This window comes from Oncorhynchus keta, chromosome 22 (assembly GCF_023373465.1).
Source record: "Oncorhynchus keta strain PuntledgeMale-10-30-2019 chromosome 22, Oket_V2, whole genome shotgun sequence".
NCBI lineage: Eukaryota > Metazoa > Chordata > Actinopteri > Salmoniformes > Salmonidae > Oncorhynchus > Oncorhynchus keta.
In genome coordinates this window covers 698115-718051 of record NC_068442.1, presented here as the reverse complement: position 1 = coordinate 718051, position 19937 = coordinate 698115, and the positions used below count along the sequence as shown (strand labels likewise).

At 44.1% G+C, this 19937-nt stretch overlaps 1 protein-coding gene across 1 annotated transcript in view; it reads right to left on the bottom strand.

Annotated features, from left to right (window-relative positions):
- The window catches only part of LOC118400934 (CD82 antigen-like), a 51754-nt gene extending 34846 nt beyond the window's left edge, over positions 1-16908 (bottom strand). Inside the window, exons 1-2 of the mRNA XM_035797971.2 lie at positions 16756-16908; positions 3653-3731 (exon numbers count right to left, since the gene is read on the bottom strand). Coding sequence (XP_035653864.2) covers positions 3653-3731; positions 16756-16898 — 222 coding nt within the window. The 5' untranslated portion in view covers positions 16899-16908. The remainder of the gene's footprint in view (positions 1-3652; positions 3732-16755) is intronic.
- Positions 16909-19937: the final 3029 nt, after the last annotated feature.

The window sequence follows — 19937 nt, the reverse complement described above, 5'->3', positions numbered from 1 at the left end:
GAAACTGGTCACCCTCTGTTCCGCGGGTGATGTGGAGGTAAACCCAGGCCCTGCATGTCCCCAGGCACCCTCATTTGTTGACTTCTGTGATCGAAAAAGCATTGGTTTCATGCATGTCAACATCAGAAGCCTCCTCCCTAAGTTTGTTTTACTCACTGCTTTAGCACACTCTGCTAACCCTGATGTCCTTGCCGTTTCTGAATCCTGGCTCAGGAAGGCCACCAAAAATTCTGAGATTTCCATACCCAACTATAACATCTTCCGTCAAGATAGAACTGCCAAAGGGGGAGGAGTGGCAGTATACTGCAGAGATAGCCTGCAAAGTAATGTCATACTTTCCAGGTCCATACCCAAACAGTTCCAACTATTAATCTTGAAAATTATTCTCTCCAGAAATAAGTCTCTCACTGTTGCCGCCTGCTACCGACCCCCCTCAGCACCTAGCTGTGCCCTGGACACCATTTGTGAATTGATTGCCCCCCATCTAGCTTCAGAGTTTGTTCTGTTAGGTGACCTAAACTGGGATATGCTTAACACCCCGGCAGTCCTACAATCTAAACTAGATGCCCTCAATCTCACACAAATCATCAAGGAACCACCAGGTACAACCCTAAATCTGTAAACAAGGGCACCCTCATAGACGTCATCCTGACCAACTGGCCCTCCAAATACACCTCCGCTGTCTTCAACCAGGATCTCAGCGATCACTGCCTCATTGCCTGCATCCGCTACGGAGCCGCAGTCAAACGACCACCCCTCATCACTGTCAAACGCTCCCTAAAACACTTCTGTGAGCAGGCCTTTCTAATCGATCTGGCCCGGGTATCCTGGAAGGACATTGACCTCATCCCGTCAGTTGAGGATGCCTGGTCATTCTTTAAAAGTAACTTCCTCACCATTTTAGATAAGCATGCTCCGTTCAAAAATGCAGAACTAAGAACAGATATAGCCCTTGGTTCACTCCAGACCTGACTGCCCTCGACCAGCACAAAAACATCCTGTGGCGGACTGCAATAGCATCGAACAGTCCCCGCGATATGCAACTGTTCAGGGAAGTCAGGAACCAATACACGCAGTCAGTCAGGAAAGCTAAGGCCAGCTTCTTCAGGCAGAAGTTTGCATCCTGTAGCTCCAACTCCAAAAAGTTCTGGGACACTGTGAAGTCCATGGAGAACAAGAGCACCTCCTCCCAGCTGCCCACTGCACTGAGGCTAGGTAACACGGTCACCACCGATAAATCCATGATTATCGAAAACTTCAACAAGCATTTCTCAACGGCTGGCCATGCCTTCCGCCTGGCTACTCCAACCTCGGCCAACAGCTCCCCCCCCCCCGCAGCTACTCGCCCAAGCCTCTCCAGGTTCTCCTTTACCCAAATCCAGATAGCAGATGTTCTGAAAGAGCTGCAAAACCTGGACCCGTGCAAATCAGCTGGGCTTGACAATCTGGACCCTCTATTTCTGAAACTATCTGCCGCCATTGTCGCAACCCCTATTACCAGCCTGTTCAACCTCTCTTTCATATCGTCTGAGATCCCCAAGGACTGGAAAGCTGCCGCAGTCGTCCCCCTCTTAAAAGGGGAGACACCCTGGACCCAAACTGCTATAGACCTATATCCATCCTGCCCTGCCTATCTAAGGTCTTCGAAAGCCAAGTCAACAAACAGGTCACTGACCATCTCAAATCCCACCGTACCTTCTCCGCTGTGCAATCTGGTTTCCGAGCCGGTCACGGTGCACCTCAGCCACACTCAAGGTACTAAATGATATCATAACCGCCATCGATAAAAGACAGTACTGTGCAGCCGTCTTCATCGACCTCGCCAAGGCTTTCGACTCTGTCAATCACCAAATTCTTATCGGCAGACTCAACAGCCTCGGTTTTTCGGATGACTGCCTTGCCTGGTTCACCAATTACTTTGCAGACAGAGTTCAGTGTGTCAAATCAGAGGGCATGCTGTCCGGTCCTCTGGCAGTCTCTATGGGGTGCCACAGGGTTCAATTCTCGGGCCGACTCTTTTCTCTGTATATAATAATAATATAATATATATAATAATATAATAATATATGCCATTTAGCAGACGCTTTTATCCAAAGCGACTTACAGTCATGTGTGCATACATTCTACGTATGGGTGGTCCCGGGGATCGAACCCACTACCCTGGCGTTACAAGCGCCATGCTCTACCAACTGAGCTACAGAAGACCACAATGATGTTGCTCTTGCTGCGGGCGATTCCCTGATCCACCTCTACGCAGACGACACCATTCTATATACTTTCGGCCCGTCATTGGACACTGTGCTTTCAAACCTCCAAACGAGCTTCAATGCCATACAGCACTCCTTCCGTGGCCTCCAACTGCTCTTAAACGCGAGTAAAACCAAATGCATGCTTTTCAACCGATCGCTGCCTGCACCCGCATGCCCTACTAGCATCACCACCCTGGATGGTTCCAACCTTGAATATGTGGACATCTATAAGTACCTAGGTGTCTGGCTAGACTGCAAACTCTCCTTCCAGACTCACATCAAACATCTCCAATCAAAAATCAAATCCAGAGTCGGCTTTCTATTCCGCAACAAAGCCTCCTTCACTCACGCTGCCAAGCTTACCCTAGTAAAACTGACTATCCTACCGATCCTCGACTTCGGCGATGTCATCTACAAAATGGCTTCCAACACTCTACTCAGCAAACTGGATGCAGTCTATTACAGTGCCATCCGTTTTGTCACTAAAGCACCTTATACCACCCACCACTGCGACTTGTATGCTCTAGTCGGCTGGCCCTCACTACATATTCGTCGCCAGACCCACTGGCTCCAGGTCATCTACAAGTCCATGCTAGGTAAAGCTCCGCCTTATCTCAGTTCACTGGTCACGATGGCAACACCCATCCGTAGCACGCGCTCCAGCAGGTGTATCTCACTGATCATCCCTAAAGCCAACACCTCATTTGGCCCCCTTTCGTTCCAGTTCTCTGCTGCCTGTGACTGGAACGAATTGCAAAAATCGCTGAAGTTGGAGACTTTTATCTCCCTCACCAACTTCAAACATCTGCTATCTGAGCAGCTAACCGATCGCTGTAGCTGTACATAGTCTATCGGCAAATAGCCCACCCATTTTCACCTACCTCATTCCCATACTGTTTTTATACTGTTTTTATTTATTTACTTTTCTGCTCTTTTGCACACCAATATCTCTACCTGTACATGACCGTCTGATCATTTATCACTCCAGTGTTAATCTGCAAAATTGTAATTATTCGCCTACCTCATGCCTTTTGCACACAATGTATATAGACTCCCCTTTTTTTCCCCAACTGTGTTATTGACTTGTTAATTGTTTACTCCATGTGTAACTCTGTGTTGTCTGCTCACACTGCTATGCTTTATCTTGGCCAGGTCGCAGTTGCAAATGATAACTTGTTCTCAACTAGCCTACCTGGTTAAATAAAGGTGAAATAAAAAATAAAATAAAAAACACACACGTTTTCTATGAATGATCTTCAATAACTACTAGTCATTATACACGGAGTAATATTCTCTTAAGTCAGATGGATTTGATGCAAATGAAGGCTACAGTGGCTGGGGTTGACGTAGATATCCATTGACATAGATAGCAGGCTAGGGCTGAAGGTGGTGATGTCACTTACAAAGAAGAGGAGGTTGAAGAGGAACAGGAAGTACTTAGTTGCCGTGATGCATCCCTTCCCCATGGTTACGACTCTGCAACTGAGAGAAAGAAACAGTTAGGTTAGATGAAGGCTACTTTTTATTTGTTTTATTTAACCAGGTAAGCTAGTTGAGAACAAGTTCTCATTTACAACTGCGACCTGGCCAAGATAAAGCAAATCAGTGTGACACAAACAACAACACAGAGTTAAACATGTAATAAACAAGCGTACAGTCAATAACACAATAGAAAAAAGTCTATATACAGTGTGTGCAAATGGCGTGAGGAGGTAAGGCAATAAATTGGGTGGGCTATTTACAGATGGACTATGTACAGTTGCAGCGATCGGTAAGCTGCTCAGATAGCTGATGTTTAAAGTTAGTGAGAGAAATATAAGTCTCCAGGTTCAGCGATTTTTGCAATTCATTCCAGTCACTGGCAGCAGAGAACTGGAAGGAAAGGCGGCCAAAGGAGATGTTGGCTTTGGGGACGACCAGTGAGATATACCTGCTGGAGCGCGTGCTACGGGTGGGTGTTGTTATCGTGACCAGTGAGCTGAGACAAGGCGGAGCTTTACCTAGCATACTTATAGATGACCTGGAGCCAGTGGATCTGGCGACGAATATTTAGCGAGGGCCAGCCGACTAGAGCATACAGGTCGCAGTGGTGGGTGGTATAAGGGGCTTTGGTAACAAAATGGATGGCACTGTGATAGACTGCATCCAGTTTGCTGAGCAGAGTATTGGAAGCTATTTTGTAGATGACATAGCCGAAGTCGAGGATCGGTAGGATAGTCGTTTAGTACCTTGAGCGTGCCTGAAGTACACCCGTGACCAGCTCGGAAACCGGATTGCACAGCAGAGAAGGTACGGTGGGATTCTACATACTCAGTGATCTGTTTATTAACTTGGCTTTCAAAGACTTTACAAAGGCAGGGCAGGATGGATATAGGTCAGTGTGTCATCCCCTTTGAAGAGGGGTTCACCGCGGCAGCTTTCCAATCTTTAGGAATCTCGGACGATACGAAAGAGAGGTTGAACAGACTAGTAATAGGGGTTGCAACAATGGTAGTGGATTTAATTAATTTTAGAAAGAGATTGTCTAGTCCAGCTGATTTGTACGGGTCCAGGTTATGCAGCTCTTTCAGAACATCTTCTATCTGAATTTGGGTGAACGAGACGCTGGGGAGGCTCGGGCTGCATAGCTGTTGGCCGGGGTTGGGGTAGCCAGGAGGAAAGCATGACAACGAATGACAACAAATGAAAAAGCCTGGGAGGAATTATTGTGACAGGTTAGGAACCAAAATGTTGGTCAGTGTTTCCCAGCTGATCCTAATTAGATGTTGTATTTGAGTTTTCTCTTACTTCATGTAGCTAGCTAGCTAACATATTAATGCTAGCCTATTCCTCTCTGATTTAGAAGATGTAGTTGCGCAAACAAAATGCTGATCTAAGCCTACATCAGCACTGTTATGAGCCTAGCTATGTTTGCGCTGACTCTGAGTACATTTAGCCAGCCAGCTAACACTATTTATTTTAGCCATAACTTGCTAAGAAATACAAACTATCTGTTTGTAGACAGTAAGATACACTAACAAATAGCATAATCATAGAACACTTGCAGATTTATAATGAGAAGCAAAGTGGATAGCAGCATCATTGTCCTGTTGCATCTAACCATGCAGACAGAGTAAACTGCAACTTGTCGGTAAGTGCCCCTGACTCCGAGGTCGAGCAACAACTTGCTCTCCTTGAGTGACTGTTGGGAAAGTTATGATTACATGACTGAACAAATCATTTTAAATGGAACTGTAACTAAGTAAACTTATACTCTGTTTTATTATATCTGATTAACAATATAAGTTCATACGATGGGATTGTATGACACAGACAAGGAGTAATTAAAGTTAATGAATACCATTCCAACTAGGAAGAAACTAATGGGTTGTGGACTGTGTAAACAGATAAGGTCATTAACCTATGGTTGAACCTACGGAACTGAGCTCTGGGGTTTTTAGATAAGACTGAGTGCATTCCTAAGTTTTCTGTTAATTAGAACTGTCAGCTCAGTGGTGATCGATAATGTTGAGGGGTCAAAAGTTACCTGGGAGTGTGTTAGTAAGTTAGAATGAACTTTTCACCTTTGTCCCGGTCGAGAGGAGGGGATTCTGTTAAAACAATGAAATGACGTCATGATTTGTATATAAACTGTTGCTCGTGGTGAAGTGGCAGCGCGCTCCGAGAATAAATTCTGTTACCTATTATTAAAAAGACTGGTCTCCGTCTATTTTATACAAACAAGAATCTTACAAATTCTCATAAAATAGATTAAGGGTTTTCAATTAATGAAAGCACATTGGCATAATTCAATTACAGTAACAGTGACAGGGGAAAGGGCTGGGTGTGGGAAATGCATGGGAAAGTGTCAAGCAGGAGGAGAGGAAGAGAGACAACTCATCTAGCATATGAGGTGAAATATAAAAACAGCGTTGGAGTGGCATATCACATTTAACAAACCAAACATTGAAATATCATTGCAGAAAGTAAAATAAAAACCCAAACTGGTCCATGCAGCAATACTGGTATATAGTAAACAAGGGTATACTGCCTATCCCTGCAGTGGTGTTTCACCCCCAGTCCTTAATATCCCCAAGTCCTGTGTTAGAGCCTATATAGCAATTCTACTGTCATCTCCACTTCTAGATAACAGCAACAACAACCTCTTTTTACAGTGTGTAGGGATTCACCCATACTGGTCGCGGATTCAAATGTTTAAGTTCAGAAGGCATCAGTCTGCGGACCGCAAACCGATCCAAATGTAGAATGCATTGGTCAGAAAATCAATTAAAACTGTTAGGCATTGCCAATTCACAAAAATGTTTTGTTCATATTACTTTCTTTCTACTTTCTGAAAATACCTAAAGTGACGACTGATGCGTCCTCTCCTTCAATGTCAAACTAAGCATGTAATTCTGTTGATAGTCATTGATCTACAAGTGATTTTGCATGCCGAGTATCCCCATGGAATATCAGTAGCCTAGTCAAACTGGGCACAGTGCCCAGCTTTAAGCGCTGACCAATGCCAGATATGCGGCCTGTTCCTGATCTTGCACATCTGCATGGCACTTTCAGCGTTTATATACATCCGTCGGCATACCGTGAATAAGGCCAAGTTTACACTGGATCATCAAGGCTTCTCATGGGTTTTAACACACACGCACATATGCTTTGCTCCTCTCAGTCCACCCTGCCTGTTTGCCTGCACGATCCCTTCCCTCTGTTCACATGGCAGAGCAATCGCTGCAAGGCACTACTGTGTCGTAGCTCTTAATATGAGCAGGATGTAGTGTCAGTTTTGAGTCTCACACTGAGACCAGATACAGTACACACACACACACACACACACACACACACACACACACACACACACACACACACACACACACACACACACACACACACACACACACACACACACACACACACCATTAGTGGTTATTACATAGACCTAATTATTTGTCACGCCTGCTCCCGCTCTCCCTCTCTGGCGCTCGAGGGTGTCAGGTTACAATTCATTACACACACCTGTCACCATCATTACGCGTATCAGAGCTCATTGGACTCACCTGGACTCCTTCACCTTGTTGATTGCCCCATCTATCTCGGTCTGTTCCTACATGTGTTCCCCGCATCAGCATTATTGTCGTTTACCTGTTCCCCTGTCCAGACGCTGTCCGTGCTCTGTTTCATGTCCGAGTTTCATTAAATGTTCACTCCCTGTACTTGCTTCTCGTCTCCAGCATCTGCGCTCACAGAATGCTGACACCAATATGTGAAGCATGAGGGAGTTTTAGTTTTTTTGTTTTTGTTGCTGACGTTGGGTCTGGGTGCCGTCGCCAATGGAACCGAGAGTGCCTCGGCTGGCTCGTCGGGATTCCATGTCTTAGCTGGCTCAAGAGGTTTTCTTGCCTCTATAGGCACCCGTCATGCTTCAGCCGGCTCGTCGAGAGCTCTCACGCCTCAGTGGGATCGTCAGGCTTTCACGCCTCAGCCGGATTGTCAGGCTCCCATGCCTCAGCCGACTCCCACGACATCTGCAGGCTCGTCGGGCTTCTACACATCAGCCGGCTTGTCCAGCACCCATGCCTCGGCCAGCCCGTCAGGCTCAAAACAGGCGGGACGCTGGGTGGCGCCTCTAGAGGGGAGGGGGTACTGTCACGTCACTGTCAGTCTGCCCTTCATTACGCACACCTGTCACCATCATTACGCGTATCAGAGCTCATTGGACTCACCTGGACTCCTTCACCTTGTTGATTGCCCCATCTATCTCGGTCTGTTCCTACATGTGTTCCCCGCATCAGCATTATTGTCGTTTACCTGTTTCCCTGTCCAGACGCAGTCCTGTCCTGTTCCATGCCCATTGTTAATTAAATGTTCACTCCCTGTACTTGCTTCTCCTCTCCAGCATCTGCCCTCACATTATTAACGTGTAAGGACAGGATTGATCAGAACCAGATATTCTAGTCAAGCACATAAAAACAAGTAGGCCTAAGTACAGTAGCAGCAGATACTATAGTCTACTACACAAAGCACATAAACCTTAACACTAGAACCACTAAAGCAGCCATTTGGACTGCTCATTAATCAAATGATCTTATTACTCTGCCATTTTTAAAGTCATGGCCCCCTCTGTCCTTGACTTCTTCTAAATATGTCGATATAACACACAGTCATTGTTAGAATCTTAATATCACAAACTGAACTGGAGTTCTAACCAGTTTTAGGAGGGCATGTATTTTTTTTGAAAAGGGGTTATATGGTAGGAGATCCATGAGGACCCCATTATTGAGAGAGAGAGAGAGACAGAAGAAAGGCTGACGGCAATTTACATATTTTTGGAAAAGCACACCATCTCTATTTCTAAAGAAAACAAAATAAAGCCCTAAAAGAAAAGAACACCTTCCCTACAGTCAAATATGTAGGAGGTTCAGAGATGTTTTGGGGTTGCTTTGCTGCCTCTGGAAATGGGTGCCTTGAACATGTGCATGACATCATGAAATCAGGAGAATACCAAGCACAGGAGGTTGGTGGTACCTTGACGGGCACGTGATAATGGATGGAGCGAAATAAGTGGAAAGGTATCAACAACATCAAACACATGGTTTCCATTTGTTTGATGCCATTCCATTTGCTCAGTTCCATCCACTATTATGAGCTGCCCTCCCCTCTGCAGCCTCCACTGATACCAAGGCATTTTGGAGCGCAATGTCGGACACAACTTTCCCGAAAGCTCGGTCTCCATATAAGGTCAATGACCCAAACACACTTCGAAAAGCACCCGGGATTGGTTAAAGACAAAACGCTGGACTGTTTTGAAGTGGCCAGCAATGAGTCCAGATCTGAAAACTTGTGGAGAGATCTGAAAACAGCAGTTGGGAGAAGGCACTTTTTTGTTTTTACATACACTAGGTGTACAAAATAGGGATGCACAATACATCGGTGAACATATCGGAATCGGACGATATTAGCTAAAAATGCCAACATCGGTATAGCCCCAATGTCTAGTTTAACGGCAATGTTAAAAACCGATGTCTAAGCTAACGTGCATACCTATATAATGTAGGTACAGGCCTTAATGACACCACATAAACGTTTGCGCTTCACGTGCAACACAGCATTCCGAACCTAGCCCACAATGTCTGCTGTGTGGATCGAGCAGTCATTTGGAAGAGTGGAAGATAGTGGAAGATGGAAGATATTTTCAGTGAGACAACTCAAAAGCAAAATCCATTAATGCCAAGATAATGGAATTCATTGCCCTTGACAATCAACCGTTCTCCGTTGTGGGTGATGTTGGCTTTAGCGACTGGTCGAGCACCGGTACACACATTACCAAGTGCGCTATTGTTCAGATGTTGCCCTACCGGAGTTACACAGTAATAGAGTCACTGCTATTAGCTTCACGACATACTATACTATAACACTATTTTAATACTATTTGACAATAACACTATTTGATGAGATAAATAAGCTTTTCATTTGAAATGTCAAATAACACTATTATAGAATGTTGTGTGTGCTGAATTTGCACATGCAAGCCAAGCTCCACCACTACTATCAGTAGAATTTTCAAAGCTGTACAAAAAAGTCTGCAAGCAAACACCTGCCACAAATGATGTGTTTACAATACAGTTGGCTAGAAAGCATTATATGTCAGACATCTGGGGTAGCTAGCTTTAGCTTTGTACCTAGCTAGCACCAATATATCCAGCCTGAAAACAATGACCAGTAGAAACTGCAGACATTTTCATTATTGTTTGCAATGTGTTGGCGCCCCCCCTTGGGTTGTGCCGTGGCGGAGATCTTTGTGGGCTACACTCGGCCTTGTCTCGGGATGGTAAGTTGGTGGTTGAAGATATCCCTCTAGTGGTGTGGGGGCTGTGCTTGGCAAAGTGGTGGGGTTATATCCTTCCTGTTTGGCCCTGTCCGGGGGTATCATCGGATGGAGCCACAGTGTCTCCTGACCCCTCCTGTCTCAGCCTCCAGTTTTTATGCTGCAGTAGTTTACGTGTCGGGGGGCTAGGGTCAGTTTGTTATATCTGGAGTACTTCTCCTGTCTTTTCTCCGGTGTCCTGTGTGAATTTAAGTATGCTCTTTCTAATTCACTCTTTCTCTCTTTCTTTCTCTCTCTCGGAGGACCTGACCAGTCCACCTGGTCGTGCTGCTGCTTCAGTTTCAACTGTTCTGCCTGCAGCTATGGAACCCTGACCTGTTCACCGGATGTGCTACCTGTCCCAGACCTATTATCTGACCATGCTGGAGTTTTTTCCAGGAGGTTTTTAAAACCACGTGACCTGATTAGAAAAACTGGTCCTATAATGGCCCGTGCAAAACATGTACAACTGATTAATCACTGTCATACCTTATAGGGCAAGAAAATGAAAAAACTCCAGGCCCCAGGAAGTAAGAATTGCCCCACCACTCTGGGACCAATGGTGCAACCAGTCTGCTCGCAGTTATCATTTAGGTATGTGGATGATCAGGGCTTTATCCAGGAACATTTAACGGGCTACATCAATGTGTCAAGTGTGCGAGATGGCAGTCTGTGTTAGACTTTGTGAATTCTGAGATGTCTGAGTTTAACTTCATGGAGAAACTTTTTGACCAAACCTATGGTGGCGCTGCTGTAATGGAATGTATATGCTTTTTGTATTTACAGTGTGTTGTGTTAGTTTTTTGTCTTCCCAGTGAAATCCTGTCCTGCCCTCAGTGGAAGAGTTGAGCTCTTCTCCTACACCCTCCATCCATGATGAGCCTGTCCTGCACTGAAGCCTCTGAACACCTCAACCCCTGTCCTGCACTAAAGCCTCTGAACACCTCAACCCCTGTCCTGCACTGAAGTCTATGAACACCTCAACCCCTGTCCTGCACTGATGCCTATGAACACCTCAACCCCTGTCCTGCACTGAAGCATCTAAACACCTCAACCCCTGTCACTGAAGCCTCTGAACATCTCCTCCTGTCCTGCACTGAAGCCTATGAACACCTCAATCCCTGTCCTGCACTGAAGTCTATGAACACCTCAACCCCTGTCCTGCACTGAAGCCTCCGAACATCTCAACCCCTGTCCTGCACTGAAGCCTATGAACACCTCAACCCCTGTCCTGCACTGAAGCCTATGAACACCTCAACCCCTGTCCTGCACTGAAGTCTATGAACACCTCAACCCCTGTCCTGTACTGAAGTCTATGAACAGTGTGACAGATGAAAATATCCGTTAGAAATGTAGAAAGGGAAATCTATATGCAAAAATTAGCATGGGTTGCTAATATGACTAGGATTGTGAAAGAAATAAAAGAAAGTTTATATAAAATAATTTCCTCCACGGATATGGTCGGATTTTGGCTAGGCTACTTTAAAGCAAGGTAGCAAAACGTTCAGGTTTCAAACAATTAAGTATATGTTTTCATACTACCTCCAGCTCCTTGCAAAGTGGTGTGTGACGTGCTGATGAAGCATGCCTACCATTGTCTGTGCATTTGGTGTTTGAGATGCTGACATATTTTCCGCTCAAAGGCTCTGTATCTGTATGCTGTACGCATGTGATAAATAAGATACATAACGAATATACTGTACACACACGCGCCAATTTAACTTCACAAAATTATGCTAATTACCCTATAGACCGATAAGCATGACCTGTCAAATGTATTTCCATCGACTGGTATTTAAGTAAATGAATAGGCTAAAAAGCATTATTTCGTAATGGTATTTTTTGTTCTTAATTGTCAGGCGGCAATTTTACTTATCAGTTTTTCAATTTTTGGGGGGGCCAAAATCAGGCTATTATAACCAGCTAACGGAAACCCTGAGTTGAACACCAGTTCTTACATTGATTTGGACATTCACAGAAATGAGAAGTGCAATATGTATTTATTGCCGATTTGAGGCAATAAAAAGATGAGGTCGAGCGTATTGCCTGCCTTGTGAGTAGGGGGGGAAGGTGATTAAGAAGGTATTTATTGCCGAACACAAGTGCCGTGTGTTCTTTTCTGCTAAATCCTCTAGAGGGCAGAATTGAAAGAACAATACCTTCCCCCCCTACTCACAAGGCAGGCAATACACTCGACCTCATCTTTACTAGATGCTGTTCTTCCACTAACCTCATTGCAACTCCCCTCCAAGTCTCCGACCACTACCTTGTATCCTTTTCCCTCTCGCTCTCATCCAACACTTCCCACACTGCCCCTACTCGGATGGTATCGCGCCGTCCCAACCTTCGCTCTCTCTCCCCCGCTACTCTCTCCTCTTCCATCCTATCATCTCTTCCCTCTGCTCAAACCTTCTCCAACCTATCTCCTGATTCTGCCTCCTCAACCCTCCTCTCCTCCCTTTCTGCATCCTTTGACTCTCTATGTCCCCTATCCTCCAGGCCGGCTCGGTCCTCCCCTCCCGCTCCGTGGCTCGACGACTCATTGCGAGCTCACAGAACAGGGCTCCGGGCAGCCGAGCGGAAATGGAGGAAAACTCGCCTCCCTGCGGACCTGGCATCCTTTCACTCCCTCCTCTCTACATTTTCCTCCTCTGTCTCTGCTGCTAAAGCCACTTTCTACCACTCTAAATTCCAAGCATCTGCCTCTAACCCTAGGAAGCTCTTTGCCACCTTCTCCTCCCTCCTGAATCCTCCTCCCCCCCTCCCTCCACCCTCTCTGCAGATGACTTCGTCAACCATTTTGAAAAGAAGGTCGACGACATCCGATCCTCGTTTGCTAAGTCAAACGACACCGCTGGTTCTGCTCACACTGCCCTACCCTGTGCTCTGACCTCTTTCTCCCCTCTCTCTCCAGATGAAATCTCGCGTCTTGTGACGGCCGGCCGCCCAACAACCTGCCCGCTTGACCCTATCCCCTCCTCTCTTCTCCAGACCATTTCCGGAGACCTTCTCCCTTACCTCACCTCGCTCATCAACTCAACCCTGACCGCTGGCTACGTCCCTTCCGTCTTCAAGAAAGCGAGAGTTGCACCCCTTCTGAAAAAACCTACACTCGATCCCTCCGATGTCAACAACTACAGACCAGTATCCCTTCTTTCCTTTCTCTCCAAAACTCTTGAACGTGCCGTCCTTGGCCAGCTCTCCCGCTATCTCTCTCAGAATGACCTTCTTGATCCAAATCAGTCAGGTTTCAAGACTAGTCATTCAACTGAGACTGCTCTTCTCTGTATCACGGAGGCGCTCCGCACTGCTAAAGCTAACTCTCTCTCCTCTGCTCTCATCCTTCTAGACCTATCGGCTGCCTTCGATACTGAGAACCATCTGATCCTCCTCTCCACCCTCTCCGAGTTGGGCATCTCCGGCGCGGCCCACGCTTGATTGCGTCCTACCTGACAGGTCGCTCCTACCAGGTGGCGTGGCGAGAATCTGTCTCCTCACCACGCGCTCTCACCACTGGTGTCCCCCAGGGCTCTGTTCTAGGCCCTCTCCTATTCTCGCTATACACCAAGTCACTTGGCTCTGTCATAACCTCACATGGTCTCTCCTATCATTGCTATGCAGACGACACACAATTAATCTTCTCCTTTCCCCCTTCTGATGACCAGGTCATTCAAAGATTAAGATCATTAAAAGATTTAGATGCACTATTGTAAAGTGGCTGTTCCACTGGATGTCATAAGGTGAATGCACCATTTTGTAAGTCGCTCTGGATAAGAGCGTCTGCTAAATGACTTAAATGTAATGTAAATGTAAACAATACTCGATATCAAAACGATACCAAAAAATCCTTTTTTTTTTTTTAAACAACAAAATGGGATGATCTAAGTCCACAAAAATGCTTACCCTTTTATTCAGGTGCGCCCAATCCAGAAAGTTGTGTTTGGCTGGAGGTGTTTCTGTAGCGCACATGTGATGGAGTTTTCAAAACAAATGGCCACTGGATTAATGCAAATAATCATTATTCTGCCAGGTAGGCATAAGCTACTGTGTTACCTTTTAATTGCCTTCCCATCTACCTGAAAATGGTTAGGCTATCATTAGCATTTCTAACGGCTCCACAAAGTGGTAGACGTGTGACGCGATTCAGGAAACCAGGCGTATGTTGCAAGTCACGACTTCACAGGAGAGCCATTTGAACGTTTATTTGTATCAAAATGCGTTTTTTAGCAGAAATGCCTTCTGGAACATGTGAACTTTCATGTGCCTTAATAACAAACTTGTATGCCATCTGTAAATATGAATAAAATTGTTAAATTAAGAGCCTTGTTGGTTAAGCTACAGAAAAAGTTGTCAACCTTCCCACTAGCCATGATTGGCTGAGATAATGAGTGGGCTGGACTTGCCGAGAGAGGATTGGTCTGCCATATAGATGGCTTCTGTCTATTTGAGCTGGTCAGTCTGTGTTGGTAATCCTGTTGAACGAACCTTTTTAAAAAATGTATCAAGTAATGGAGCTGCATATGTGTTCCTCTCCATATTCTGGAGGCTGGAGTTTTGAAATCAGTGGAATTAGAGTATGATAGCTAAAGAGAAGGAGAAAACACCTCCGTCTCCGGATTACGTCTTCAATCCAAGGGCAACCGTGGCATGGCATCCATGACAAGAAGATGCGTCCATCATGCATGATAGATAGTCTAGCTAGCTACTTTTCAGATATTACACTTTTCCAATTTTGACAGAAAGTGGTTCCATTTCAAGCTAGTGTACTGTTAGCCAATTAGCTAACATCAGCTGATTGGCTCCCTTGCGCCAGGGACTGGGAGACTAGTCAGGATCGAGAGAAATTTAGCTAGCAACAGCAAGCTAGCTAGCTAAATTGCCATAAATGTTTGCTTATCGACCTGTCCCAAAATGAATGTAGTTGGTTCAGAGTTGGTTTTGATATTTCAACCACCTGATTGCGTATGGTATGGGAGGACAAAATCAACATGGACGGACGCACGCGCGGTCTGGTCAACATGTAATGCAACAATGCTGTAACGTTAGGCGATGTGCATCTTTCAAATTATTATTATAGCACACCGCACATCATCGTTGTTAAGCTGGAAAAATTATACAGAAAGGCAAAGCGACAGCAGCGAACAGCCTGCTCTGCCCCTGTCGAGTCTGCTGCTACGTTGTGCTTTTAGCTGACTCAACGTTACAATGAAGCAGTTGGTGCTTTGGAAACAAGCTGAAGTCCTGACTGACTGCTGGGAACATGTCCACAACTTCCTCAGCAAGTTGTCAAACTATTGTAAATAAGTGACAAATGTATGTGTGCAGTGCCCAACATCCTTAGCTAGCTAGCTAAAATTCAATCCATGTGTTTGTCATTGAAGCTAGCTAGCAGCAGGCAGGCTACAACAAGCTAAATCAGCTGATGCTTCGTTTTGCCCCAGTGCCCGTGTTTCATAGTGAGTGAGTCATGCACAAGACAGGTAGCGGAACACAATGCTCGCAAATGGATTGTCTTCCAACTGACACAAATGGAAGTGTCAGTTGGGAAGTGGAGTGTGCAATGTCTCAATGCTCATTTTGGCCAAAACACTTGCAGACTCAAGTGATCACTATTGACCACAACAGCAAGTGGCCACTTTATAAAGGGCTTAATGGCCAATTGTTTGGTTTCAGATGGTACTCTTAGAAAAGAAAATGTTCTACCTGGAACCAAAAAGGGTTCTCCTATGGGGACAGCAGAAGAACCCTTTTGGAAACCTTTTTTCTAAGTGTTGATAGAACTTAATTGCCCCCTAGCGGTCATACGAAATAGGACCAGATTATGCATAGTGCATGTGGAATTTTATGAATTTTCTCAACGTTTTAACGGAAAACCGATTAAAGGCGATTAAAGACGTTAAAACATGTTTTTCTATTGGTCACATCCATAATATTCACATCTGTGAGTCCATTACCCTCGCATGGTACAGCCCTCCCTCTGGGGTTAAATATTTTAGTATTATGTTATGGGTCCCCAGCGTTCTCCGTTTAACAACTGTCAGCTCACAGGAAAAATGGAGGATGCACATGGACACAGAATCCGTTTACACCAAGTTGTATTGCACCAAGCCAGGAGCTACAACATTCATGGGTCCATCTCTCAAGACCAAGGCCAAAGCAAAGGAAAAAAACACAATTTATAGATTTGTGTCAGCTATTCAATGCAAGAAGTGTGAACTTCACAAATCGACCAAAACGTTATTGTATTGTAGCTAACGTTATTCATACAGCCAGAGAGAAAATGTTCCTACAACTTTCTTTCTAATCACCAAATTCAACCAGGGCGCATAGCGCTCACTCATCGTTTCTCTATCAACCCGAGGCTTGACAGCTGTCCATAACTTCGGGATGTGATGGGAAGTTCCACTTTGTCTCGCACATTTCCCTATCAAATGTTATTCACAGTAAATGACTAATAGCTAGCTACAGCTACCTAGCGTATGGCTCAGTTATAAACCAGATAACTTTAGCTCTATTCAGAAATGTAAACTAGCTAGCCATACTAAGTTAGCTATATAGCGTGCTGACTATCATTAGAGTTATCAAAATACCTCGTGACTTTGTCTAATATTAACTAATATCTAATAACCCCACAAATAAACAAATACTTACTTTTTTGGTGTAAAATGTGGAGAGAACAGTTGTCCGTCTTCTTGTCTGTCCCGTTGTGCGTGTGAGAGAACGGGATGTGTGTCAGTGACGGGCCACGCGATTGGCTGTGAAGGCGTGGTAGATCCCCACCGTGCGGCAGACATGGATGGATTCATTCCTCTTTCATGTCTGTAAAAAAAAAAGGTGATACTGTACAGTTTGTTAAATGATAGGCCACTGCAACATGTTTTTCTCTGCAATAATTATTGCAATTCATGAACGTAATACTTTAAATGTTACATTTCATGTTGTTCTTACTGTTCTCTTCAAGAACACGATATCATTTTTAAAGGCCTTCAACTTAACTACACAAAATTAAGAAAGTAGCCAACTTCGCTCATGCATGAGTCATTAAAAGCAAATAAATAATGAGCTCACCCTTTACATTGAATATAGTTACACTAACATGAATAGGTTTGTTGATTCCTTCCTCAACATGTGGTTTTTACTCTTCAGCTTCCTGTTTACAAAGTAACCACAGAGAGAGAGTGTCACACGTGTTGAACTGCCGATGGAGCCGTGCGTCCACCCTCCTGTCTGACTCCCACCCTGACCACTGATACCACCCTATAAAAGAGTTAACCTGACCATATCCCCTAAGCATGCTAGCACATTGAGTGTGGTAGGGGTGTGTCGATGTGGGTGGGCGTCTAATAAATCCATTGAATATACACCATCACAAAGACATCTACAGGTACTGTAACTGCCCAAATAAAGGAAACACCAACATAAAGTATCTTAATAGGGCGTTGGGCCACCACGAGCCAGAACAGATTCAATGTACCTTGGCATAGATTCTACAAGTGTCCGAAACTCTTTTGGAGGGATGCGACACCCTTTTTCCATGAGAATTTCCATTATTTGGTGTTTTTGTTGATGGTGGTGGAAAACGCTGTCTTCGGCGCCGCTCCAGAATCTCCCATAAGAGTTTAATTGGCTTGAGATCTGGTGACTGAGACGGCCATGGTATACATGATTTGCATTGGTTTTCATGCTCTTCAAACCATTCAGTGACCACTCGTGCCCTGATGATGGGGGCATCCTATGAGGGCATAGCCATGGTAGCCAAAATAATGGCCTGCCCAGCATGTTTATATATGAGCCTAAGCATGATGGTATGTTAATTGCTTAATTGACACAGGAACCACACCTGTGTGGAAGCATTTGCATCACTCGGTAAGTGTTTCCATTATCTGTATTACTAATTCATTTAGTCAGGTCATGACTAACAAAAGACTAATAACATGTATTTTCAAAATAAAATAATATATTTTGAGTTTAACTATGTCACTGGTCTGTGCAACCTTTAGGCTACAAGGCTGAGCTATGCAAATGAAATCAATAGTTCTTCTCTTGTTCATTAAACAGACAAGACAATTACATTCCCCTGCCTTGATCACAGTCAACACGCATATTTTAGATATAATGGAATATAAAATCATCATATTTCATATCATATTTTTCCCACACAACTTGAATGCCATGGAATATATGGAACCGCTGTCATATAGCCTAGGCTCATTTAAAAGTAGTATTTTGAAACAACCCATGTCCTTATTTTTATAAAAAAACACTAAATCTGCTCTTTCCGATCATGTTAAACAAAAAATCTAACCTGGATTTGAGAAAACATTTTCTGGTCCATGTTAGATGTGATTACCCCATCGTGCACCTGCTCTCTTTTCAAATTCCCCAGTCCACATGGGCTATTTTGGCTGAAGACAGATAAACTACACATCGCTAGTAGGCTAAGTTGAAAACATGCAGCTCAAGCTATCATTAACAAGCTAAATATAAGAGCATTTAAATAGTTACCTGTCAAATATTTGTTTAAAATATATGAAATTGCAGTGTGCATTCCCCCAGGCTAAATGCCAAAGCATTTCTGTGACAATATACTAGAACATCTCAAGGACAGCACTACACACATTTAAATGGAAAGAATAAATGCATTACAAGCATTTCTGTGAAGCTTTGTGATTGACAAGAACAAGTGTGATGTCTGACAACAATAGAATATTTAAAATGTAATTTGTGCTAATGCCGCATCAGCTTTATGGGTACATTTATATTATACTAAGCCGTAGGCAGAATTTTACCGCAATTATAACTAGGTCGGTTGGGGGCAATAAAAGTTTGGGCTTTGATACCAGCAACACCTTTCAGACAGATACATAGAAAAGACGGAAAAAAGTTGCCAGCATGCGAAAGTTGGCAGGTTTTCGTCTTGGTTTGTAAGGGGTATAACTTATCTTATTCTCTCTCGTGCTCGTCCCTTCAGTGTTAAGTTAGGTAAGCATCAGTGTGGCTTCATAGAAGTGGTGAAAAGCTTGGGAGCCTCAGGTCCCATTTTTTTGTGCGTTACTATGTTATTATGCTGCTGTTACTGTATGTCCTTAGGCTAAATACTTACAGTAATTGATTGTTTCAGTAAAAATAGGCGATCCAGCTGTGTAGAAATTCAACAGATCAACTTTGAAGCTTCACATCTTTTGAATGAAAGCAGATTTGGTGAGCCTGTTATTATCCTGGTGGGGACGCTTATATAGTTTATAATGTTTTAGAGTTCATGAAAATCAGAGGAGAATCCAGAACCACATCTACAGTACTCTATACAGTGGGAGTTTTTTTTTAGGTCAAGGCTTCACCACAGCTAATGTAGGGTGTGTGTGTGGTGGCTCATCGTCTTGCCTGCGTAAGAAAGATGACCCCCCACCACCGACCTGCAGTCAATAATAGAAACCCCAATAATAGAAAACCCTTTTTGCATGTGGTTAGGTGTGCGTATACCATGAAGAGGCTCAAGACAAATATAGAGTAAAAATTACAGAGTAAATTTAACTCTATTTAAAGAAAACATATCTCTGCCAAAGATAACATTTAGTCTCAGTCCAAAGAGTAAAATGTACTCTGGCAAATTATTTTTTCAGAGTTGTATTTGCTCAACTTGGTGTAGAAATGTAACTCCTACGTCATTGCGTTTCACATTTTTTTACTCTGCAGTGTTGTTCAGTATTCTAGAATTAATTGTTGAGTATAATGTTTACTCCTACCAATGTTATCACACATTTACTCTGACTCATACTAAATAAATTGACCTTGATCAGGGTAAACGCAGAAAAATGTCATTACTACCATAAATC